We start from the raw sequence: 27,046 nt of genomic DNA, 5'->3' as shown, positions 1-27,046 counted from the left end.
ATTTGTGGTCAGTGGCGAAGCAAAGGCGTTCGCCGCTGGCCCCAAAGTAAGCTACATGTAATTCAATGTAGTATAGTGGGAATCCCATAATGCGAGCTGCTGTGATGTCAACAAGCTGTGTAAGCAGCCAGTTAAAATGCAGAATTCTCTCAGACAGCAAATCAGGAAGTGGGTAAACTATTAAAATTCTAACTTTTTAAAAAAATGTTAGAAAGCAAAACAAAGATTGGGGCGCTCACATTGGGGGGGAAAGGCAAACCTGAAATAAAGATGAACAAACTTTAAAAAAAAATTTAAACTTTTTTTTATAGTTTCTTAAATTTTAATTTTAATTAAAATGGATAAATTTGACACTGCACAAAATTAAAATTACTTGTACAGGCCATAACCTTTGTTTAGCAGTCAATATGCTGTTAAACCTTCAGTTACACCTAATCCCTTTAGGTCTAGCTTTTAGTGGGGAATTTAACAGCGTAATTACTGTTGAAGTGCCAAAGTTTTCGTCAGTTTCCATGATTTGAGTGATTACACTGATTGCCGGCTCCGTGGCAGGGAGGGGGTAGCCACAGCGCAGCTTGTAGAGGAGCAGTGAATGACGGACAGTAACTTCAGGATTTCCACATTAGGCTGCGCATGCGCTGAATCCTGAAGTTGTGGTCAGTTTCAGCGTCGAAATGACAGCGAACGGGCATCAGGATTGCAAATTCTGGGACATTAATGTAATCAAACAGTGCAGGTATGGCTGGTACAGCAATTTTTACCAAGTAGTTGCACTTTGTTCTTTAAATTGTTTTGAGCCTCCTATACCATTCCACGACTGATTGGGGTAGGTAAATTATTCCTTTTTTTTAATGTATTCTTTTTCTTCTCTTGCTCCCTTTCTTTGTTACTCCCTTGTTGAAAATCATCTTGCATGCACTCACTTTTTCCTCTTCTCAATCCAGCTGACATTAGAAACTCACTATGGACTCAGTGTGCTACAATTCTGAGACATACCCAGTCAAGACACCAAGGCATCACTGAATTGTTAGACAATAAATGTGATTAAGCAGCAGTTTATTGCAAATAAACAAATGTATGTTGACCGCTTAGCTCATACATTACATGGCCTTATTTTCTGTAAACTGTCGGCCTCTACTTTGTACACTCTCTATTCTGAGACAAGTACTTTTTTAGTATTGATATTTAATTTGCTAGTATTTTTTGTACTGATTTTAATAATGTGGATTCAGTCAGAAGGTGCACAGTGATGTAGATGTTAACATTGTGCACAATGACCAAAATACTATATTAAACACACAAAAATTCATAAAATACAGATCATAAATTGTCCCTAGCTTTGCATTGCAACCCTACATTTAGAGAACATAGAAATAATGTAGAACTTATTGTAAGGAATTGACCAGCAAAATCATCAATGTAACCAAAATATGTTTTTTTTTCTTCCTGGTCTCCAATTGAGTGTTTTATGTCAAGAATTCAGCAGTGAGACTCCTCACTCTCTGGTGCGCTAGATTGATTCTTCAATGTGTTGTGCCTTACACAATTTAATATTTAAAGTGGTCAGTAATTTTATGGAAAAACAATTCTTCTTGGTATTAATGTAACTATGTCTTTGAACATTTGATTAAATATACTAGTGATAGCTAATATACTTTGCAAACCTCAGCCTGTACTATAGTAACAGACTACGTTTTAAAATTCTTAACCTTTTTTATTTGTGTAATTGGTTTTTGAACTGTCTGCTGAATACTTGACCATGGTTAGATTTAACTTTGCTGCTCAATCATCAGACTGACTCAGCAATATCTTGTTATGTATCTTTCATTATAATTAGCTGAACAATGATTGCACTGTAAATAAGAACCCGCATTGTACCTTAGGTGCAAACTTTAATAAAAGAGCATGATTATATTTGATGATCAAAGCTAAAGAATCTTAAATCTGTTTTTGAGATTACTTAAAATAAGGCTGTATAATGGTCCTTGAGTTTATAAACAACAAACTCATCCCATTTTATATTGTATTTTTTAATCCAGATAAATACAAGTACAGACTATTGTAGCAATGTATTGTCCTCTGAGATGGATAAGATTCTTTTTCAAGAATGAATTTATAAGGGAGGGAAATTTCCATCACAATTTTTGAGTATACCCTGAGAATCCATGTCTACATATCTCTGGCTCTCTGCAGGTTGGAAAATGACATGTATTGTAGGTAATCTCATTTCATCATGCGCACTCTCTCTCCTCTGAGTTCACTATCCTCCCTTAATCTCTCCCTCCATGTAAACTCCACAACCCATATTCACGGACACCCCTTCGACCTTGCCATCTCTCGTGGCCTCGCTACTCCCATCATGTCAATCGCAGATAAGGCCATCTCTGACCACTTCCTCATTATTGCTCTCCACCCACATCCCCCTTTCTCACCCCTTCCCAAACCGTACATCCTTCTGTGTCTGCCCCAGTAAAAAAAAAACAATAACTCTCCCAACACTCGCAACTGCACTTACCCAACTGTCCAGCCTTTGGCCCTCCATTCACCATGACATTTCTGCAGCTCAACCACACCCTCACGACCACTTTTGATACCCTAGTCCCGATTTAAATCAATTACTCTCCCTCACCCTGGCAGTTTCTCCCCCCCCCCCCCCCCCCCCCCTTTTTAGTACGCCCCTCATCTTCATTCCCTTAAGTCCAAGGGATGCAGACTTGAACGGATATGGTGGACAACTGGTTTAGCAATTCACCGCCAGATCTGGCTGGACCGCAAAGCATTATCTGGCCCTGCTCTCGTCTGCCAAAATTGCTCACTATTCCAGAATCATTCTGGAATGCAAAGATAAACCCTGGCTTCTATTTTCTACTGCTAATCGTCGTCTTAAACCCCTCGCCCCTGTCCACCCTCGCCTCCAACAACAAATGTGAGGAGCTCATGGACTTTTTTGCTTCTAAAATTGAGACCATCTGTTTAGCTGCCTCTGCCTTTCCCCAAGCCCACCAGGCCAAACTTCCTCTAAGGATCCCCCCTGCCTTAGCCCTAAACTCCCATCTTTCTCCAGTTTCTCTCCGATCTCCCCTCCATGACCTCTCCGCGCTCATCTTGTACATGAGACCCACGTCCTGCTCCCTCGACTCTATTCCCACCAAACTGCTGACCACCCAACTTTCTTTTCTAGCTGACATGAACAGTTCTCTCCTCGGGTACTACTTCAAATCTGCTATCATCATCCTTCTCCTCAAAAACAACTCTTGACCTCTCCGTCATTGCAAACTACCTCCCTTTCCTCAAGTCCTTGAACGTGTTGCCTCCCACATCTGTGCCCATCTTTTCCGCAACTCCATGTTTGAATCCCTCCAATCAGATTTCTGCCCCTGCCACAGTACTGAAATGGCTCTCATCAAAGTCACAAATGACATCCTTTGTGACTCTGATAAAGGTAAACTATTTCTCCTCGTCCTTCTTGACTTGTCTGCAGCCTTCGACATGGTTGACCACTCCATTCTTCTCCAACGCCTCTCCACCGTTGTCCAGCAGGGTGGGACTGCACACGCCTGGTTCCATTCTTCTCTATCTAATTATAACCAGAGAATCACCTGCAATGGTTTCTCTTTCCGCTCCCACATCGTTACCTCTGGTGTCCCCCAAGGATCTATCCTTGGCCCCCTCCTATTTCTCATCTACATGCTGCCCCTTGGCGACATCATCCAAAAACACAATGTCAGGTTCCACATGTATGCTGATGACACCTAGCTCTACCGCACTACCTCTTCTCTCAACCCCTCCACGGTCTATAAATTGTCAGGCTGCTTGTCCGTTATCCAGTTCTGGATGAGCAGAAATTTTCTCCAATTAAATATTGGGAAGACCGAAGCTGTTGTTTTCGGTCCCCACCACAAACTTTGTTCCCCAGCCACTGACTCCATCTCTCTCTCGCTAACATCTGTCTGAGGCTGAACCAGACTGTTCACAACCTTGGTGTCATATTACATAGAAACATAGAAGATAGGAGCAGGAGTAGGCCATTCGGCCCCTCGAGCCTGCTCTGCTATTTAATGAGATCATGGCTGATCATCCAAATTCAGTACCCTGTCCCTACTTTCTCCCCGTATCCCTTGATCCCTTTAGCCTTAAGAAATATATCCAACTCCTTCTTGAATATATTTAATGAATTGGCCTCAATTGCCTTTTGTGGTAGAGAATGCCACAGATTCACCACTCTCTGGGTGAAGAAATTCCTCCTCATGTCTGTCCTAAATGGCTTACCCCTTATCCTTAGACTGTGACCCCTGGTTCTGGACTCTCCTGCCATCGGGAACATCCTTCCTGCATCTAGTCTGTCTCGCCCTGTTAGAATTTTATAAGTTTCAATGAGATCCCCTCTCATTCTTCTAAACTCCAGCGAATATAAGCCCAATTGACCCAATCTCTCTCCATATGCCATTCCTGCCATCCCAGGTATCAGTCTGGTGAATCTTCGCTGCACTCCCTCCATGGCAAGTATATTCTTCCTCAGATAAGGCGACCAAAACTGCACACAATACTCAAGGTGTGGTCTCACCAAGGCCCTGTACAACTGCAGCAAGACATCCTTGCTCCCGTACACTAAACCTCTCGCTATGAAGGCCAACATACCATTTGCCTTCTTAACCGCCTGCTGCACTTGCATGCTTACCTTCAGCGACTGGTGCACAAGGACACCAGGTCTCGTTGCACTTCCCCCTTCGCCCAATCTATTGCCATTCAGATAATCTGCCTTCCTGTCTTTGCCACCAAAGTGGATAACCTCTCATTTATCCACATTATACTGCATCTGCCCAATCACCCAACCTGTCCAAATCATACTGGAGTTTCTCGGCATCCTCCTCACCGCACACACGCCCACCCAGCTTTGTGTCATCTGCAAACTTGGAGATATTACATCTAGTTCCCTTGTCTAGATCATTAATATATATTGTGAATAGCTGGGGTCCTAGCACCGATCCCTGCGGTACCACACTAGTCACTGCCTGCCACTCGGGGAAAAGACCCTGTCATAAATCTAATCGAGAAACTATCTATGAAATAACACTGGACGGCCAGCTAGTGGCGCATTCTGAGGAGTATAAATACTCTGGTGTTGGCCCCAGCTTGCCAGGGACATTTTGTAAAGACAAGGGAGCTAGTGAAATACAACTAGACTTCCATGTTCTGAAATAAGTTGATTAAAGCCTTGCTTTATGCTCAAACCAAGTGCGTAGTGAGTGTTATTACATCAGACCCGTTTATTCCAACTCTTTGCTTTCTGTCTGCCAACCAGTTTTCTATCCAAGTCAGTACCTTACCCCCAATCCCATGTGTTTTAACTTTGCACGCTAATCTCTTATGCGGGATCTCATCGAAAGCCTTCTGAAAGTCCAAATACACCACATCCACTGGTTCTCCCTTATCTATTCTACCAGTTACATCCTCAAAAAAAATTCCAGTAGATTAGTCAAGCACGATTTACCTTTTGTAAATCCATGTTGACTTTGACCGATCCTGTCACTGTTTTCCCAAGTGCTCTGCTATTACAGCTTTTATAATGGACTCTAGCATTTTCCCACTACCGATGTCAGGCTTACCGGTCTATAATTCCCCGTTTTTTCTCTACCACCTTTTTTGAATAGTGGGGTTACATTAGCTACCCTCCAATCCATGGGAACTGTTCAGAGTCTCTAGAATTTTGGAAGATGACCAGCAATGCATCTACTATTTCTAGGGCCGCTTCCTTAATCTACATCCTAGGGTACTTATCAGGCCCTGGGGATTTATCAGCCTTCAATCTTGTCAATTTCCCTAACACCATTTCCCTACAAATACTGATTTCATTGAATTCCTCCCTCTCATTAGATCCTATGTTCCCTGCCATCTCTGGGAGGTTATTTGTGTCCTCCTTTGTGAAGACAGAACCAAAGTATGTATTTATGCGAGAAATTAGCTTCCGACCACATCCACAGCATAATTAAGAATTTCCACCTCCATAACATTGCCCGTCTCCGCCCTTGCCTCAGCTCATTTGCTGCTGAAACCCGCATCCATGCCTTTGTTACTTTTAGACTTGACTATTCCAACACATTTCTGGCTGGCCTTCCACGTTCTACCCTACGTAAACTTGAGGTCATCCAAAACTCTGCTGCCCGTGTCCTAACTCGCACCAAGTCCCATTCACCCATCACCCCTGTGCTCGCTGACCTACATTGGCTCCTGGTTAAGCAATGCCTCGATTTTTCAAAATTCTCATCCTTGTTTTCAAATCTCTTCGTGGCCTTGCCCCTTCCTATCTGTGTAATCTCCTCCAGCCCCACAACCCCCTCCGAGATAGCTGTGCTCCTCTAATTCTGCCCTCTTGAGCATCCCTGATCATAATCACTCAACCAATGGTGGCTGTGCCTTCTGTTGCCTAGGCAGAAAGCTCTGGAATTCCCTGCCTAACCTCTCTGCCTCACTACCTCTTTCCTCCTTGAAGACCCTCCTTAAAACATACCTCTTAGACCAAGCTTTTGGTCATCTTCCCTAATTTCTCCTTGTGTGGCTTGGTATCATATTTTTGTTGTATAATACTCCTGTGAAGCGCCTTGAGACGTTTTACTATGTTAAATGTGCTATATAAATACAAATTGTTGTCCACAAAGTGTACAGTAAAGTGATGTTTACAACTGAAGCACTTAATTTGGAGGCTATGTTGTCATGGAAGCTTTGCTAGGGTAAGGCCATTTTCATTTTACTCAGCTGAGGAAAATGCATGGAAACCCACGACCATGCTTAAGAGTCTCCAAACCAATCCACTGAGAAATGCATACAGGTAGAATTTCTATTTGCCCATTATGGAGTTTGCATTCTTCCAGAAGAGACATACCATGCTTATCTAACTCCTAAGATCTCTGATGCATGTTTTTGGCAGCCAAGTGTGTGAAGGGTTATTGCAGGAGACTAACCAGCTAAAACAATCCAGGCTATCAGTACAGAGCACTAGTAAGCTTCCAATTGCTTGTCCATGTTCATTATAAAGCCATAACCTCGCATATGCAGAACCATATTTGAAATTGATTAAATATTTTGATCATTGACTGCAATATATGGTGGGCATGATGTGGTCATTCTGTTCCACATGGTAGAGTTTGTAAAAAGTAATGACCTTTTTCTAGCACTCATTTAAATTATATATAAAGATAAAACGGTTGATCACAAACTGCAACGTTAATCTAGAAAATACTGCTATACTATACGCATTATATATACAGTTTTCTCCAAGGTAGTTTTTGTGTAGTTAAATACATTCTCCCTGAATAACACAATTCAGGGTTGCAGCAAGATGTTTCTTTTCCTGTCTGTGGTTTTGTAAGTCTGCAAGAGAAAATCCTTTCTAAAATAAAAGGAAGGGAATGGTTCTTCCTTTTTTTTTAACTTCAATTAATGGCTCCCTTTCAAGATAAATATTTGCTCTATTATCTAGGTTTTGCCTGAGCTTGTTGCAGATTTTTAACATGGTGCACTGTAGTAGGGAAGCGGTTAACTATTTGAGAACAAATATTTAAAATTGTTAGGGGGCTAGGGCAGGGGAAATGAGTCTCGGAGAAATATCTTTTTCAGACATCCGAATGGGCTCCACCTGTGCTGTAGAATTCTTTCTATGCAGGGCTACGGGGATAGAGCGGGGGAATGGGACTGACTGGATTGCTGTACAGAGAGCCGGCACGGACTCGAATGGCCGCCTCCTGTGCCATTATGACTGATTCTGAGAGGGGACAAAAAGCATTCAAATTATTGGCATAAAGCTTGCTAGAAACATTCACAACTGAATCCTGCACTGTTGACAATCTGCACCTTTTGGGGTGGGGCAAGGAGGCTAACCGCAAACCAAAAAAAATAGAACTTTTGCCAGTGAGACAAATTCACAAGCAAACTCTGAACTTTTTTTTGTAACACAAATATCAAGCCCCAGTTGTATGATTTTTCCCTTCCATTGCAAAATTAGAGAAAGAGGGGAATAAACAAACTCTACTAAGCTTGCCAGAGAGAGATCCAAGAATACCATGTTTGTTGTGTTAATGGCACTATAAAAACACATTTTGTTGGCGTACAGTTTCACTACACACATTGCCAACAGTTTCCATGTAAATAGGTGAAGTTTATTGAAAAGTTAAATGCTAAAGCTCATTTATGCTTGCTTCATGTACTTATTAATAAACAACCTTTGTGCAACCTTCAGAGAAGAATTTGGTGTTCTTTGGAAAAACTTAAAACGGTTTACTGGATTTTGCTCAAAGTTCAGAAGCGTCTATACCTCAAATTAAACAACCTTCAAAGGCTCATACTTAAACATTTGTCCGACTTGCCATCTGGCTTCAGTGTTCTGTTTTGGATTTTCACCAATTTTGAGCGACTTCCTCTCAATCCTCCCACCATTTCCTGTGAAAATGGGTGTGGTTGGACTACATGTTTATGCTTGACCACCAACTTCTCTAAGTTTCAAATTATTCTGTTTTTTAACCTTAAATTATTTTCTGACATTTTGGTGAATTTCAATATTAGATTGGTTAGGGATATTATGATTTGAGAAAAATTGGATAGATTTCCTATTTCTTTTAGTTCTTGAGCACTTGCTGAAAGTGTGCATCTATGGATGTCTGGTGTAAATATGATTTGGGCTTGGCTGTATCACCAGCTCTCCATCACCAAGACCACCTACTTCCACCTCCATAACATCGCCTGACTCCGCCTCTGCCTCAGCTCATCTGCTAAAACCCTCATCTGTGCCTTTACCTCGAGACACGATTATTCCAGTGGTCTCCGAGCTGGCTTCCCACCTTGCACCCGCCATAAACTTGAGCTCATCCAAAACTCTGCTGTCAATATCCTAACTTGCACCAAGTCCTGTTCACCCATCACCCCTGTGCTTGTTGACCTACATTGGCTCCCAGTCTGGCAACACCTCAATTTAAAAATTCTCATTCTTGTTTTCAAATCCCTCCATGGCCTCGCTCCTCTGTTACCTCCTCCAGCCATCCCCACACCTCCAATTCTGGCCTCTTGCGCATCCCCGATTAATCACTCCACCATTGGCGGCCATGCCTTCAGCTGCTGAGGCCCTAAGCTCTTGAATTCCCTCCCTAAACATCTTTGCCTTTCTACACACCTCCTTTAAAACGCTCCTTAAAACTCATCTCTTTGACCAATCTTTTGGTCACCTATCCTAAATATCTCCCTATGAGGTGTGGTGTCAAATTATGTTTGATAATCACTCGTGTGAAGCACCTTGGGACGTTTTATTACATGCACTATATAAATGCAAGTTGTTATAATCTCTGGGGGATTGGATAACCTGCTAACATTCCTTTTATTGGGTAATAATGGATATTTGGGCAAGGTAGAGGATAGTGTCGATGCCATTACTAAGAAAGGAGTCCAATTTCAGGAGAAAGAGGAAATTTGCCAAGAAGGGGAAAAAACCAAATTGGAAGAACTGGACATTCTATCCTCGTACAATGAACAGGAACTGATCCCATTGAGCTTGACTTCATCGATTATAACCAGACTTTTATAAGTAACTTGAGTTGCTGGGTTTGTTTTTAGAATTAGCATGTTGGAAAGTTCCCATTTATGGACATGATTACCAACATAATTCTCTAACCATGGTCTTGAATTTACAACATGCCAAAAACATGTATATACATATATTTTGGCACTAGGTAGTAAACATTTTTTTAAAATACTGTACAAGAACTACAGTAAGATGGGACATTTTCTGTCATGCAAAAACTCAACAAAAAAAAGTCTTTGATTTCTTAGAACTACTTACTGTGTGTGTGTGGTATCTGACATTTACCTTGCTTATTAAAATTATTTACTCAGTCGTCTCCATCCACACTTTCAATGGGCCCAATGGTGGATTTTTGCAACCAGTGATCTTATTTTTTGTTCTGGAAAACATTTTACTGTGAGTTGCTTTGTGTTTCATAAAGATTGCTGTAGATCCTTACGGGTTGTATTGAATTTTTTTTCCAGTAGCTTGTTTAAATTAATTTAATGAACCGTTGCTTTTAATGATTTTTTGTTAGTGCACTGATGTTCTTAAATTGTTCCTTTCTTTGTCTTCTACCAATTGGTACAGCCATATTGTGATCATTGTAGACTAACTTGAGCTTCAAACATTTTCTAAAAGGTATCTTATTTTTTTTAGCCGTGAGAAGTTATGGATCTGTATGGAATACTGCGGAGGTGGATCACTTCAGGATATGTACCATGGTATGTTGCTTGAATTCTCATTGATGTGCCCACCATCCCCTCCCACCCCCAGTCACCGCCACTACCCCCTGAACCAATTGGACCCCCTCCTGACCAATATAACACTGATTGTATTTTAATGTAATTTATTACATGTGAATTAAAAAGACCAGAAATGTGCAGTTTTGGTCTCCTTATCTCGGGAAGGATATACTTGCCTTTGAGGTGGTGCAACAAAGGTTCACTAGATTGATTCCTGGGATGAGAGATTGTGTAGGATGGGCCTATACTCTGGAGTTTAGAAGAATGAGAGGTGATTTCATTGAAGTATACAGGATTCAATGAAGGGGCTTGACAGGGTAGATGCTGAGAGTTTGTTTCCTCTGGCTGGAGTGTCTAGGACTAGGGGGCATAGTCTCAGGATAAGTGGTAGGCCAATTTAAGACCGAGATGAGGAATTTCTTCACTGAGGGTTGTGAATCTTTGGAATTCTCTGCCCCAGAGGGCTGTGAATGCTGAATCTTTGAATATATTCAAGGCTGAGATAGATAACTTTTTGGACTCTAGGGGAATCAAGGGATATGCAGATCTGGCGGGAAAGTGGAGTTGCGGTCGATGATCGGCCATGATCTTATTGAATGGCAGAGCAGGCTCGAGGAGCCGTATGGCCTACTCCTCCCCCTATTATGTTCTTTAAAAAAAAAAAAAAAAATTAATGCTGACAATACAAAGACCAGTCAGCATCTGTAAAAAGTAAAGACAGGTTAATGATTTGGGTGTTAGAAGGGTGTTCCACCCAAAATGCTGGCCCATCCCCTCCTTACAGATGCTGACTGATCTGCTTTGCACTTTCAGCATTTGTAGATTTTTAAAATTTAATTGTGAATTGCTTTTGAGGCGTTTCTGTTCAGGCTCCAAATAAATGCAAGCCTGTCCTTGTCGCTGAAGTTCACAGTGGCTTTTTTCTTTTAGATGGTTTTGAGGCCTTGCCACTGGATTGATTTATAATAGTTATCAATGCTATGGTATGTCTGCAGAATAGAAGCTTTATTTCTGTATGATTTGCTTTTACTTTAAGTAGGGATAATCTGCTACCTAAAGGCCTGTGCAGCAGTATTGCTGGGTCTCCTCCATGTTAGTCATAGTTATACAGCACAGAAAGAGGCCCTTCAGCCCATCGTGTCTGTGCCGACCATCAAGCCCTATCCTTATCCCATTTTCCAGCACTTGGTCCGTAGCCTTGTATGCTATGGCGTTTCAAGTGCTCATCCAAATGCTTCTTGAATGTTGTGAGGGTTCCTGCCTCTACCACCCTTTCAGGCAGTGAGTTCCAGATTCCAACCACCCTCTGGGTGAAAAGGTTTTTCCTCAAATCCCCTCTAAACCTCCTGCCCCTTAGCTTGAAACTATCCCCCCTGTTTATTGACCCCTCTACTAAGGGGAAAAGTTCCTTTCTATCTACCCTATCTCTGCCCCTCATAATTTTGTACACCTCAATCAGGTCCCCCCTCAGCCTTCTCTGCTCTAAGGAAAACAACCCCAGCCTGCCCAGTCTCTCTTCATAGCTGAAGCGCTCCAGCCCAGGTAACATCCTGGTGAATCTCCTCTGCACCCTCTCTAAAGCAATCACATCCTTCCTATAGTGTGGCAACCAGAACTGCACACAGTATTCCAACTGTGGCCTAACTAGCATTTTGTTGGCGCTTGATGAACATTTCCTAAGCCCCCTACCCTACCTTCCTATCTTTCCTTTGCTCATTTTCTCTTTCAATTTGACAATTCTTTTGTTTTCCTTTTTTTTTTCTTCTAGTTTGTGTCTTTTTTCATGCTGTTGTGATCATAGTCTCACCCAATTGTCCCCATCTCTTCCCCCATATTTTGTGAACTACACCCATATCTCTCATTCCCTGGTATTATTTTCCCCTCACTGGTACCATGCTCTCTTTCCATCTGTTCCTTCAACCCCACCCCCAACCCAATACAGGAAATTTTGTGCTATCCGGCACTGACGGGACCAAGCTGTTGCCGTTCCCTCAAAACTGCCGGACAAACCAGTGCTAATGTTGAAAGATACGGAAGCTTTTGAGCTCCGTATCTGTCAACAAACCCTGTTGCTTACAGCTTCTAAACAGTCCAAGTGTCTCTGTAGCTTAGCAACAGCTTCAGCAGACCTTGCAGAGCTTGACTGTTGAGAAAAAAGCAACGAGAAGAAAAAAAAGCAACGAGAAGAAAAAAAAAAAAAGCAACGAGAAGAAAAAAAAGCTAACGAAAACGGCTCCTGATTTTTGCCGGTGGCTCGAGCATTCCGGACAGTTAGCCTCCGGATAACAGTTTCCTGTCATTTGCTTTTCTTTCCCCGTCCCTTGTTTAGTTCTCCTACAATAATAGAATTGTACAGATTTGATTTGAACTAGTTAGAATGCTAGAAAATTCTTTAAGTGCATTCAGTTTTGTTGAGTCTACAGGAGTAGGTACTTAACAATTTATTAGTTAACTTTATGTAATGAAGTGTTTTGTTTCCCCAGTGACCGGACCCCTGTCAGAACTGCAGATAGCTTATGTTTGCAGAGAAACCTTGCAGGTAGGATAATGGTGTCTTTTATATTTTGAATATTAAGAAATTCTTGCCAGCAGCTAGAATGATACATAATGGTGATATTAGACTGATGTTAGTACCCATATTTAAAAAAAAATGGACAATCTGACCTGAACAACTACAGGCCATTAATTACAATATTACTCTAATATTTATTACCAATAATTGTAAATAAAGGAATTGATTATTAGGAGTACATATCACATCTATCACAGAATCACAGAAACCCCACAGTGCAGATAAAGGCCATTTCGGCCCATTGAGCCTGCACCGACACATATCCCACCTTCTATCTAGAAGACAATAGTCTAGCCCTCACTGATGGACATAATGGGAGAGGAGGAGGGATTTCCCGAGTTGGTGCTACCAGAGGGGAGTCTTGTCCGAGAGCTGTCTGTATTTGATTATCCATCCATTTAAAATGAACGGCACCCTGCGATTTTCCACTATGCACCAACAAGGCGAGGCAGTGCAAACTTGCAACAGCAGCCCAAAAATTGCCCACAGGAGATGTACTGATCTCAGAACTGAGAGGGTACAGCTATCAGGAAAGATTGAACAGGCGCAGGCTCTTTTTCTCTAGAAAAGAGAAAGAAGATTATGAAAGGGTTTGATGGGGTGGATGTAGACAAGGTGTTTCCACTTGTGTGGGAATTGAAAACTAGGGGCCATAACTAAGGTAATTACCAATAAATTTAAAAGGAATTCAGGAGAAACTTCTTTACTCAGTGGTAACAATGTGAACCTCACTATCACAAGGAGCGGTTGAGGCAAATAGAATAGATGCATTTAAGGGGAAGCTGGATAAACACATGAGGGGGAAAGGAATAGAAGGTTATGTTAACAGTTAGATGAAGTAGGGTGAGAGGAGGCACATGTGGAGCAGAAAGACCGGCATGGACCAGTTGGGCCGAATGTGTTATTTCTGTAATATACATTCTATGTAAACTATCACTACTCTTAAGTAAATAGTTGCCAAAATTAATTTTGAAGGAGAAGATCTATCTATGCAGTCTTCTTCATTTTTTTGAGTAAGTGACACCCAAATAGATTGGAAAAATCTTACAACGCAATGTACCTAGATTTTCAGAAGACCTTTTGACATAGTTCCTCACAGAAGGCTGCTGTGTAAGCTTAAGGCATTGGGAATTCAGGATATCGTCCAGAAATGTAAAAGAAATTAACTGAATTCCAATAGGTAATTGTTCAGGGAGTGATGCTGGGTAAACACATGAGGGGGGAAAGGAATAGAAGGTTATGTTAACCGAGTTAGATGAAGTGGGGTGGGGTGAAGTTAAGTACTGGGTGGAATGACCCAGGAGTCTGTTAATGTCAGACTATTTCTAATTTACATGCATAATTTGGATCCAGAAACTCAAATCAAATTGGTCAAATCTGTGGATGACACTGAGCAAGGAGGATAGTTGAGGCTGAAAAACTATGGGCCTACAAAAGGAGCTAAATAAAATCTGTATATGGGTGGAATAATGTGTTCAATGAAATTTAATACAAGTAAGTATAAGGTACTGCACGTTGGCAGAAAAAAAATCAGACAAACTAAAGCTGCAGTTGAGAGTTGTGGAGATGTTAATGGACTTGGCACTAAACTGGTCCAGTCACTCTGGAGCAGTAATCAACAAATAGACTGACACATTATATTGCTAAGTCAGAAAATGTCATGCTGAAACTGTACAGTGCTTGAGTCAGACCAATATTGTATTTAGTTGGTCATTTAAAACACAAGGGAAATATTTAAGCCCTTAAGGCAATAAAGAGACTGAGCCTTTGTGTCAAAATGATTCAGTTATGTGGAAAGATTGAAGAAATAAGAGGGGACCTTGGCGAAAGAGATATAAAATAGCAAACTCTGTAGAGAAGATAAACCTAGAACATTATTTTGGGGTGTACCGTTAAAGTAGGACAAGTGGGAAATTGTTAAAGATGTGGTGTACCGATCACAGAACGGACACAATCCGCTTTCCGGTCCATAGACTATAAATCAGGCGTCATGCCTTTAAGAAGGATCACACCTTTAAGAAACTCGATCTGCAACATAGTTAAGCCCAGAGGAGCAGTCTAAGCTGTGCACTGATGAAAGAGAGTTGTACTTGGCGTAGTCTCTGACTCCATTTTGTGTTCAGCATGCAGCCTCAACAATTAAACCTTTTCTGTTGAACCTCTCCGAGTTCAGTATTTTTTGCTAGGAGTACGTAGACTCCTACAAAGACAAGTTTAAGATTGATGTCATGAAAAGAGTGTTTAACACTTTCTAGTGGTTAGTGGAGCCAAAAACCTCAGTGAGACAGTTGAATGTTATGGGGGGCTGCAGATTTTTTTCGATGGACAAGGTAAGAGGAGACAAATGGCTGTCCTCGCCTCTATTTGTCGTGTAATTGTGTTTTACTATTGTCTTTGTGCAAATTTTTTATGTACTTAATGCCACAAAACTTATTTCGTAGGGCCTGGGCTATTTGCACAGTAAAGGAAAAATGCACCGAGATATAAAGGTATGGCTAAATTTGCATTTTAGTTGGAATCTTCTAAAAGCTGATTGATTTATTTTTTACAAACTTTTATTGCCAAATCAAACTGTATACATCTCGAGTTAGAGTGGAAATGAGCTATCTGATGGACTATATTGTTGAACAATGTACTTGACTGTTAGCATAGAAAATAGTGGTCACTTCCTTGTGTATAACAGAAGAGTCAAGAGTGACATTAGCAGAGGCCTGGAAGAGGTTGGCTGCCAGCCCTCTTTGCTGTGGAAGAAAAACTAAGGTTAAGAAAATAATCTGCTGAACACTAATTATTTACTACTCCATCTCTAAAATTGAACTGTCTTCCTTTAGGGGGCAAACATTTTACTGACAGACCATGGCGATGTAAAGTTAGGTGAGTATTATGGCTCAGGATTTGGAACATTTATCAAATGTATGTTAGCTGTTAAAATTTTAAGGTTAATGCTGATACTTCTAGGTACTGAATTCATTGGAATTTTTTGTTCATGTAAATATGATCGTCTAGGGTTTTTTTTGGAAGAGAATGAAAGGTCAAGTCATTTATATAAAAAAAAACTATTTGGGTTAGTACATGCTACACTGTATAGTATTGGAATGGAGATTCGTACTCAATGCAAGTTCATTTTTTGTTACCTTCTAATGGAGATTCCAGACGAAAATGGGAAGAATGGACCGCTAGTCAACCTGTAAACGCATTGTTGTGCCACTTAGTTGGAGTGGTCTGAAATGACACTGATTGCCTAACCTCTTTGTTGAGGACTAGTAAGGGAAGAAGATATTAATGAGCTAACTATTGTCAAAATATATGCCAGACAATTGGCAATGTTGTTACTACAGTAGATTCCTGGAAATGTATATCTGGTATCTCCATTGGCAGAACGCTGGTAGCTTTGAGGACCTGAATGTTGAATCCTTTCCTTACCCTAATTTTCACATGGTAACCTTAGTGAATGAGGCCTTTTTCTTTCCTGTCCACACTTCTGAAGGTGTTGACTTGACTTGTGTTGGAGTTTGGTTTCATCGGACACTGGCAGTCTGACACTACTTGGCCCAAGAGAATGTTCTTCATATATGAGCCTGAATGGTGCATGTCAGCAGGCTATTGAAGCATGAGAAGTGGAAGGATTGGACATAACGCCCACATGTTCACCTTCCATTGTGGATTATTGGATTACAATGGAAGAACAGGAATGCTGTCTGTGGTTAAATTTTCTCTCCATCTCCCTTCCTGGTTCAGGGTCCCACTTCTATTGCAGCACTCTTGCTTCCTTCCCTGGCTGAAATCAATCATTTTTGCACAGATGCGGTATTGAATCTGGGATCTCTTTGACCTTTATGGCTCAGTAGCACAGTTGTTTGTGCACTTGCCACTGAGGAGTTTGTAAATGAGTTGTCAGTTCTCAAGTGCAGTAGACTGATTTGAGCCCACAATTCCTAGGCTGTAGAGTTTCCAAATGTGCTAGGACTATTGGGGAGATACCAGTGCAGGAATGGCAAACCTTGAAGTAGTATGGTATTCCATCTTGGATGTTTTGGGGTGGGAAGGGGAGGGAATGAAAGAGACTGAAATCAGTTGATGAAATGCTTGACACCCAAGATGTCTTTTGTAGAGGATTATTATTGAGGGGCCATTTTGAAGAATGACACCACTGAAATTGTAAAGCATTGAAATAGAATTAATTTTTTTTATTTGTTCACTGGATGTGGGCATCGTTGGCAAGGCCAGCATTTATTGCCCATCCCTAATTGCCCTTGAGAAGGTGGTGGTGGTGAGCCACCTTCTTGAACCGCTGCAGTCTGTGTGGTGAAGGCACTCCCACAGTGCTGTATGTATTTCAAATGAGAATTATACCTTTTCAGAACACCAAATATTTTTTAATTCATTGTTATTGCATAGGTTTTGGATCCCAGTTATAACTTAAATGTACAATCCGAACAGAGAAATAATTGCTGAAAGCTGTTTTCAAAGCTGCCATGATCGTGCACTGCCCACATAGCTATCCGTTATGCTACTGGGTCACAAAAATCAGGAGAATCTCGTTCATAAGAACATAAGAAATAGGAGCAGGAGTAGGCCAATCGGCCCCTCGAGCCTGCTCCGCCATTCAATAAGATCATGGCTGATCTGATTCTAACCGCCAATCTACTATCACAGAACCATCTCCTGAATCTAACAGAATTAGACACACGAAATAGGAGCAGGATCAGGCTACACAGGCCCGCTCCGCTACCCACAGGGCCATGTCCGATCCGAACCTAGACTCGTCCAAATTCCTGCCCGCTCCCCGTAACCCTTAATTCCCTTTACTTCTAGGAAACTGTCTATTTCTGTTTTTAAATTTATGTAATGATGTAGCTTCTACAGCTTTTTGGGGCAGCATATTCCATGGACCTACCACCCTCTGAGTGAAGTAGTTCCTCCTCATCTCAGTTTTGAAAGAGCAGCCCCTTTATTCTAAGACTATGCCCCCCTAGTTCTAGTTTCACCCATCATCGGGAACATCCACCCGATCCAACCCCTTCACAATCTTATATGTTTCAATAAGATCGCCTCTCATTCTTCTGAACTCCAATGAGTAGAGTCCCAATCTACTCAACCTCTCCTCATATGTCCATCCCCTCATCCCCGGGATTAACCGAGTGAACCTTCTTTGTACTGACTCGAGAGCAAGTATGTCCTTTCTTAAGTATGGACACCAAAACTGTATGCAGTATTCCAGGTGCGGTCTCACCAATACCTTGTACAACTGAAGCAATACCTCCCTATTTTTATATTCTATCCCCCTAGCAATGAAAGCCAACATTCCATTGGCCTTCTTAATCACTTGCTGCACCTGCATACTAACCTTTTGAGTTTCGTGCACCAGGACCCCCAGATCCCTTTGTACTTCAGTACTTTCAAGTTTCTTGCCATTAAGAGAATAACTTGCTCTTTGATTTTTCCTGCCAAAGTGCATAACTTCACACTTTCCAGTATTGTATTCCATCTGCCAAATCTCTGCCCACTTACTTAGCCTGTCGATGTCCCCTTGCAGGTTTTTTATGTCCTCCTCACTCACTACTTTCCCTCCCATCTTAGTATCATCTGCAAACTTTGATATGTTACACTCGGTCCCCTCCTCCAAATCGTTAATATAGATTGTAAAGAGTTGGGGACCCAGCACTGACCCCTGCGGAACACCACTAGTTACTGATTGCCAGTCTGAGAATGAACCATTTATCCCAATTCTCTGCCTTCTGTTAGATAGCCAATCCTCTATCCATGCCAGAATATTACCCCCAATCCTGTGATATTTTTTTATCTTAAGCAATAATCTTTTGTGTGGTACCTTGTCAAATACTTTTTGGAAGTCTAAATACACTACGTCCACTGGTTCCCCTTTATCCACCCTATATGTTACTCCCTCAAAGAACTCCAGCAAATTTGTCAAACATGACTTCCCCTTCATAAAACCATGCTGACTTTGTCCTATTAAATTATGATTATCCAAATGTCCTGTTACTGTCTCCTTAATAATGGACTCCAAAATTTTACCTACCACAGATGTTAGGCTAACCGGTCTATAGTTTCCAGCCTTCTGTCTACTGCCCTTTTTAAATAAGGGTGTTACATTAGCAGTTTTCTAGTCTGCCGGGGCCTTTGCTGAGTCCAGGGAGTTTTGGAAAATTATTACCAATGCATCCACAATCCCTACCGCCACTTCCCTCAAGACCCTAGGATGTAAGCCATCAGGTCCAGGTGATTTATCCGCCTCGAGTCCCATTATTTTACCGAGTACCCCTTAGCGATTTTGATCATGTTTAGCTCCTCTTCCCCGCCCCCCCCCCCCCCCCCTTTAGTCCCCTGTTTGTCCAGTGTTGGGATATTCTTAGTGTCCTCTACTGTAAAGACTGATACAAAATATTCATTGTGTTTTTGCCATCTCCATATTTCCCACCATTAATTTCCCGGTCTCATCCTCTAAGGGACCAACATTTACTTTAGCCACCCTTTTTCTTTTTATATAACTATAAAAACTCTTACTATCTGTTTTTATATTTTTTGCTAATTTACTTTCATAATCTACCTTCCCTTTCTTAATCAATCTTTGTTATTTTTTGCTGTCTTTTAAAGCTTTCCCAATCCTCTATCCTCCCACTAGATTTGGCTACCTTATATGCCCTTGTTTTTAGTCGAATACTATCCTTAATTTCTTTACTTAGCCACGGATGGCTGTCTTTTCTTACACCCTTTTCTTCTCAGTGGAATATATATTTTTTGGAAGTTGTAAAATAACTCCTTAAATGTACACCACTGATCATGTATCGTCTTACCCTTTAATCTATTTTCCCAATCTACTCTACTCAATTCCACTCTCATACCTTCATAGTCTCCTTTTATTCAAGCTTAGCATGCTTGTTTGAGATCCAACCTTCTCACCCTCTAATTGAATATGGAATTCAACCATGTTATGGTCACTCATTCCAAGGGGATCCTTTACTAGGACATTTTTAATTAATCCTGTCTCGTTATACAGGACCAGATCTAAGGTTGCTTGCCCCCTGGTCGGTTCAGTTACACACTGCTCAAGAAACCCATCCCTAATACACTCAATGAACTCATCCTCAAGGCAGCCCTGCCCAATTTGATTTGTCCAGTTAATATGATAGTTAAAATCCCCCATAATTATAGCTGTTCCCTTATTACAAGCCTCAACTATTTCCTGATTGGTACTCCGTCCAACAGAGTTGCAACTGTTCGGAGGCCTATAGACTACGCCCACTAGTGTTATTTTCCCCTTATTATTCCTTACCTCCACCCAAACTGTTTCATTATCCTGATCTTTTGACCCAATATCATTTCTCTGTATCAGTGATTCCTTCCTTTATTAACATAGCCACCCCACCTCCCCTTCCTTCCTGCCTGCCCTTCCTGATCGTTAAATAACCTGGTATGTTTAATTTCCAGGCATTGTCACCCTGCAGCCATGTTTCTGTAATGGCCACAAGATCATACCCCTATGTAGTTATTTGTGCCATTAACTCGCCTATTTTGTTACAAATGCTACGTGCATTCAGATAGAGAACTTTCAAATATGTTTTGTGACACTTAGTTCCTGCTTTTGCCCTTTTTATTACTTTACCTTTTACTCCATACCTTCTGCCCCTTCCTGACACGCTCTGGTTTTTCATTTCCCCACTGCTACCTAAGTCTATGACCTTCTCTGTGTTGTCATTTTTATTATTTGCTCTCTAGGAACCTCCCCTCCACTAGTTAGTTTAAAGCCCTCTCTACAGCCCTAGTTATATGATCCGCCAGGACTCTAGTCCCAGCACTGGCCAAGTGAAGCCCGTCCCAATGGAACAGCTCCCTCCTGCCCCAGGACTGGTGCCAGTGTCCCAGGAAGCAAAACCCATTTCTCCCACAGCAGTGTTTGAGCCACGCATTTAACACTCTGATTTTATTTGTTCTAGCCAAGTTCGCTCGTGGCTCAGGTAATAAGATTATTACCCTTGAGGTTCTGTTTTTTAATTTGACCCCTAGCTGCTCATACTCCTTTAACAGAACCGGCTTCCTAGTCCTATCTACGTCGTTTGTACCAACATGGACCACGACAACTGGATCCACCCCCTCCCACTCCAAGTTTCTTTCCAGCCCAGAGGAGATGTCCTTAACCCTGGTACTGGGTAGGCAACACAGCCTTCGGGACTCTCGCTCTCGGCTGCAGAGAACTCTATCTATCCCCCTAATAATACTATCCCCTACCACTACAACATTTCTATTTACTCCCCCCTCTTGAATGGCCCCCCGTTCCACGGTGCTGTGGCCAGGTTGCTCATCCTCCCTGCAGTCCCTGCTCCCGTCCCCACAGGGAGTAAGAACCTCGAACCTGTTGGACAAGAGCAAGGGCTGCGGCTCCTCCAGCTCTACCTCCTGGATCCCCGTACCTGCCTCGCTCGTAGTCACACCGTCCTGTCCCTGACCATGGGCTACATCTGAATTACTTAACTTCATAGGTGTGACCACCTCCTGATACAGAGTCCAGGTACTTCTCCCCCTCCCTGATGTGTCGCAGTGTCTGAAGCTTCGACTCCAGCTCATCAACACGGAGCTGGAGTTCCTGTAGCAGCAGACACTTGTCACAGACGTAATCACCGTGAGCCTCAATGGTGTTCACCGGCTCCCACATCTCGCAACAGTAACACATCACCTGCTCCATTCTATGTAATTAATTAAATTTTTTATTGTTAGTTATGCACACCCTCTGCCCGATTTTAGATGCTAGTATCCCCTTTAATTAATTGGATTTAAATTAAATCAATCCCTCTTGTTACACCAGTTAAATGGTTTACCAACAGTCACTCTGCACCAGAAAGGCCTTATTAACTACAACCCACAGAGTTAAAGTTTGAAAAGAGCACCTAACACCCCACTTACCCAAAAAAGCAGCACTCTTTGATGACTCACACTCAGTGCTTGCTCTCACTTGGACTGGTCTTTTTCAACTCTTTGTTTACAGCCAAATGAGTCACCCCTGCTGATTGGTTAGAAAACTGGTTTCCACTGCCTGCTGTGCCAATTTACTCCTACTGCAGTGTAACCTTGTTTTACTCTTCTTAAACCAACAGAATCCCAAATATTTAACTTTTCCCCTTTATCTTACCAAGAATGATTTGAAGAGAAATAACAATTAAAGTACTCTCACACTTACCCAAACTATGTCTTGGCTGACTTCGCTGATCGCAACTGGGGTGGTGATAGGAGGCTTTACAATTGGCTAAGATGTCCCTGGCTTAGTGGGGGAGAGTGAATTTCATGCCCCGCGCCCCTAAGATTCCAGGAAAGTGCATGCATGGATAATACAGAACATGTTTGGCTGTAATGCCTCCCATTGTCAATTAGCCTGGTGATACACACTGGATTTGTGCATAACTACGCATAGTCTGTGTTGCCTTATTTTCATCCCTCTGTTGAAAATTTAAAATGGCGAACATTCATTTGAAATTTTTCTAACTTAACAAACTTTGCAAAATATATTCTCTCTTTCCTCTCTGCCTTGTGGTCTCCTTGTCCATGCTCTTCCTATAGTTGAGAGCATAAGCAGACAGCCTGCTTCCAGGTCTCCCACTAGTGCTCTTTGAACAACTGCTGGAAGGTATGCAAGAGTAGCCTGGTCACCACTTTCCATAATCTTTTTTTCTCCTATTGGGGAAGGGGAGTTGTATTGGGAAAGTACATCTTCCACTGGCCCTTTTCCTGTAATTCATTACTAAGACCTCTCGTTTGCATGAAGAAATAGATGTAATCCCCAAAGCACTGAGAAAATGCTGGAATCCATCTAAATAAAATGGAATTTGACTTGGTCATTCACCATAAGCCAGTGGCCCAACTTGTATACAAGGTGAATGATGGAGTGCGATTCCCAAAACACTGTGGAATCTAAATCTAATATAGTAGTAATAATTTGAGAATTGCTGTAAATCAGTGGTCCTGATTATTACTTGTGAGAAAGCAGCAAGTTGAAGTGAATGTATTTTGATTTTGCATTTCAGCTGACTTTGGTGTTGCAGCAAAAATAACTGCTACTATAGCCAAGAGGAAGTCCTTCATTGGAACCCCATACTGGTAAATAAAGTCACTTACACCTAGTGTGTGCACCACTTAAAGTCGATGAAAAGAACTGCCACTTGCTCCCAATCAGTCACATGCGTATTGTAGAAATAAAGATTGAAAAAATATACAATAAATCCAAACGTGAGGTGGTTGAGGAACACCCATCTTTTAATGTTATGTAACTCGCAGCAATTGTATGTAATTAAAACTGTATGACACCATAATTTTATTCTACACCTAATCCCATTTTAAAACAAAACCACTAGCCTCCAATTGTTAATGTAGTATTATCATCTTTTAAGTAATGCACTTAATTAGGTTACATGCTTCTATCTTCAAAAATAAATCAATTATTTTATATATTGCATCTTTGTGTCCTCTTAAAGTTTGTTTTACTTTTGTAGAAATGTTTGTCTCAAATGTATGAGACTAAGGTTTCTTTAAACTGACATTTAAAATATTACATCGCTTATACTGCAGTCACTGATATTGCTCAACAAAGTGGTTCTTAATAAAAAAAAAACAAATTAAGTATCGTGAATATTAAAATTAATGTATCATTTCAGCTGGAACTGAGAACCTCTGTCTCGTGTTCAAAGTTTCAGACCCATCAAAATTGATTGAATGTATCATGTATAACATTTCTCTCTAGTAAATGTGTAAATCTCACTGATGAGACTATAATATTGTAATTCTGGAATTTGAGCAAATATTTTTTGGAGAAAAAAAACCTGCATAATGGATGCTGAGGAGTAGTTAGCGAGGTTCAAATTACATTTATAAACTGGCTGAGCTATACCATGGCTCGTGTACTCTGAATAAATCAGTTAGGTTATATGTTTGTAACTTACTCAAACATATCAATTATTTTATATGGTGTACCTTTTGAGTCCTGTTAAAATAAACTTCACAACTCACTAATTCATAATAGTTCTGCCATTCAGAGTTTTCATTCACTACGATCGTACGCACATATATTTCTTAAGTAACGTGGTAACTAACTCCCAGCTAGCAAATTATTTGTTGTTGAAAGTTTTTTTTTGCGTCCGAGTAATATTTGTTGTTTATAGGATGGCTCCAGAAGTTGCTGCAGTAGAGAAGAATGGTGGATACAACCAGCTATGTGACATCTGGGCAGTTGGAATCACAGCAATTGAACTAGCTGAACTGCAGCCTCCAATGTTTGATTTGCACCCTATGAGGTATTTTATTTTTTAGATTGCTGATAACTCTATGGAAATGACGAGCCCCTTGAGCTGGTCAGTTTTTTAATAAGTTTTCAGCTGTCACTGTGGCCCTGGAACAAACCTAACAAAGTACTCACAACTATTCAGTTTTATTGCTGTAATATACATAGGAATGTAAAGCACTTTGAAAAATTATTCGGGTTCTTCAGCAGGAAAGCATGGGCATCCCACAGTATACTCTATCCCACAGAGTAATGCATCTCCAGATTCAGGGTCCAGTTTGTTGTCATTGATTTTTCTCCCTTTTTTGACTTTAAAAAAATAAATCTTGAGTTTTTAAGAGAAGACTTGCATTTATATAGTGCCTTTCACATCCAGGCTGCCCCAAAGCACTTTACAGCCAACTAAATTACCAGATAATCTGTTTTAAGTCTTCCTTTTACCTCAACGGAGGATTCCCCATCACCGTGGTTGACAGGGCCCTCAACCGTGTCCGTCCCATTTCCCGCACTTCTGGTTACCTGTCTTCCCGTCCCCTCTCTTTTCAGCATTCCGAAGGGACTGTTGCCTCTGCAACATCTTGGTCCACTCTTCCATCACCCGCTCCCCTTCCCACGGCACCTTCCAATGCAAGCACAGGAGATGCAACACCTGTCCCTTTTTATCTCCACCCTTCCCACTGTCCAAGGCCCCAAACATGCCTTCCAGGTGAAACAGTGGTTTACTTGTACTACTTTCAACTTGGTATACTGTATTCATTGGTCACTATGCGGTGGTCTCTATATTAGAGAGACCAAATGCAAATTAGGTGATCACTTTGCTGAACACCACTGTTCAGTCTGCAAGTGTGACCCCGAGCTTCCGGTCACTTACCATTTTAATTCTCCACCCCCCCCCCCCCCCCCCACTCTGACCTCTCTGTCCTTGGCCTCCTACATGGTTTCAATGAAGCTCAACGTAAGCTTGAAGAACAGCACCTCATCTTTTGATTAGGCCGTTTACAGCCCTCAACATTTAAGTTCAACAATTTCAGATCATAACCACTGCTTCCATTTTTTCAGACAGGTGCTGATATGATTCTGCTTTGCCATTTACAGCCCATCTAGACTCAACTTTTGATTCTGGTTCCATTACCACCCCCTTTTACCTTGCACCATCGTCTCTTTTGTCATTTAATTACTCCTGCCTTCCACTCTATCGCAGACCTTCCCTTTTTGTTCTCCTCCCCCCCCCCCCCCCCCCCCCAACCCTTCCCTTCCTCTGTACTTGCTTAAAACCTGCTACATCTGTAAAATTTTCCAGTTCTGACAAAAGGTCACAGACCTGAAGCGTTAACTCTTTCTCTGCTGTCTGACCTGCTGAGTATTTCCAGCCTTTTCTGTTTATAAATCTGTTTTAGGTGTTGGTTGAAGGATAAATGTTAGCCAGACACAGGAGAACTCCTCTGCTATTCTTAGAATAGTGCCCTGGGATCTTTTACATCCACCCGAGGGCATCAGTTTAATGTCTCACCTGAAAGATAGCACCTCCGATAGTGCAACACTTCCTCATTGATGTGTCGGCCTAGCATTAGGTGCTCAAGTCTCTGGAGTGTGACTTGAACCTACAGCCTTCTGACTCGGAGGTGAGAGTGCTACCCACTGAGCCACAGCCGATATTTAAATCGGCAACAACACTGACCTTAATGATCCTTGAGTATTTCTTGTCCGGAGTACATAAGTTTAAATAATAATGGCTGGAGCGCTGAATCCTGAGGTATCATGCTAATCAGCATCTTGTTTGAACCAATTTATGATCTCAATTTCTATCATTTTCGAACTTGGGAACTATTACTCTGTGCAGCAAGATGTAAAAATACTTAACCCTATGTACCATTGAGAGAAAATTTATTATAAAAACTCATTTTAAACAATTCTATTTGCCCTGTTTTGTTTCTTTCCTCTCTTTTTTGCTTACTGCAACCTTTCAACCAAGGTGTCGGCCTTGGCTCAGTGGTAGCACTTTTGCTTCTGAGTCAGAAGGTCATGGGTTAATGCCCCACTCCAGAGATTAGTTGTACATTACCTCTGCTGACACTTCAATGCAGTCCTGAGGGAGTGTTGCACTGTTGGAGGTGCTGTCTTTCAGATGAGATGTTAAGCTGAGACCCTATCTGCCTTCTCGGGTGGGCATAAAAGATTCTAAAGCACTATTAAAAGGAAAGCAGGGGAGTTCTGTGTCCTGGCCAATATTTATCCTTTAACCAACATCGATAAAACAGATTATCTGGTCATTTATCTCATTACTGTTTGTGGGGCCTTGGGTGCAAATTGGCAGCCGAGTTTCCTTACACTGCAACAATATTTAATTGGCTGTAAGGTGCTTTGGGATCTCCTGAAGTCATGAAAGGCACGATATAAAAGTAAGTTCGTTCATTTCTTTACCTGTTTTCTCTCCTGGAGCCCACCATCCATTTTGGAGCTGGGCGGAGCAATGAAAAAAATTGCCTATAACTGAAAACTAGATACACAGGCTGGTTTTTAGCCAATTTAGCCCCAGAAATGGCGATTGACATGTAAATAGGTCAGTCTTTGTAGTCAAATTTCAACATCAAATAGTATTATTGTTGGATAAATTATCTGGGTTGCAGCACCAATAGGATGGTTGTGTCCAAAGAAAATAACACTTATGCAATTTTTATACTTTCTTGCTGAGCATGAGAGGAAAATGGCTCAAAATAGTTTAATTTCCAGTTCAGGAATCAATTTGGCAGCTGGAGTCGGGGGCCAGGTAGCAAGATGGATTAAAAGATGGCTACAAAACAGAAAACCGAGGGTAGGAGTTAATGGAAGTTTCTCAGATTGGCTGGAAGTTTCTCAGATTGGCAGAAAGTTGGAAGTGGTGTCCTGCAGGGATCCATGCT

The 27,046-nt window shown here is 41.5% G+C and overlaps 1 protein-coding gene across 6 annotated transcripts in view; it reads left to right on the top strand.

Moving 5' to 3' along the window:
• The window catches only part of map4k5 (mitogen-activated protein kinase kinase kinase kinase 5), a 204,776-nt gene that overhangs the window by 98,986 nt on the left and 78,744 nt on the right, over window positions 1–27,046 (top strand). For all 6 annotated transcript variants that reach the window (XM_086003138.1, XM_086003140.1, XM_086003139.1 and 3 more), the window contains 6 exons: window positions 10,205–10,269; window positions 12,774–12,829; window positions 15,304–15,351; window positions 15,694–15,736; window positions 22,897–22,969; window positions 24,028–24,159. In XM_086003138.1, the coding sequence (XP_085859264.1) occupies window positions 10,205–10,269; window positions 12,774–12,829; window positions 15,304–15,351; window positions 15,694–15,736; window positions 22,897–22,969; window positions 24,028–24,159 (417 nt within the window). The remainder of the gene's footprint in view (window positions 1–10,204; window positions 10,270–12,773; window positions 12,830–15,303; window positions 15,352–15,693; window positions 15,737–22,896; window positions 22,970–24,027; window positions 24,160–27,046) is intronic.

The sequence above is a fragment of the Somniosus microcephalus genome, chromosome 12 (genome assembly GCF_052327205.1).
Source record: "Somniosus microcephalus isolate GS21.2 chromosome 12, FLI_Smic_1.0, whole genome shotgun sequence".
Taxonomy (NCBI): domain Eukaryota; kingdom Metazoa; phylum Chordata; class Chondrichthyes; order Squaliformes; family Somniosidae; genus Somniosus; species Somniosus microcephalus.
The sequence above is the reverse complement of the archived record's forward strand: the minus strand, read 5'-3'. Positions and strand labels throughout refer to the sequence as shown.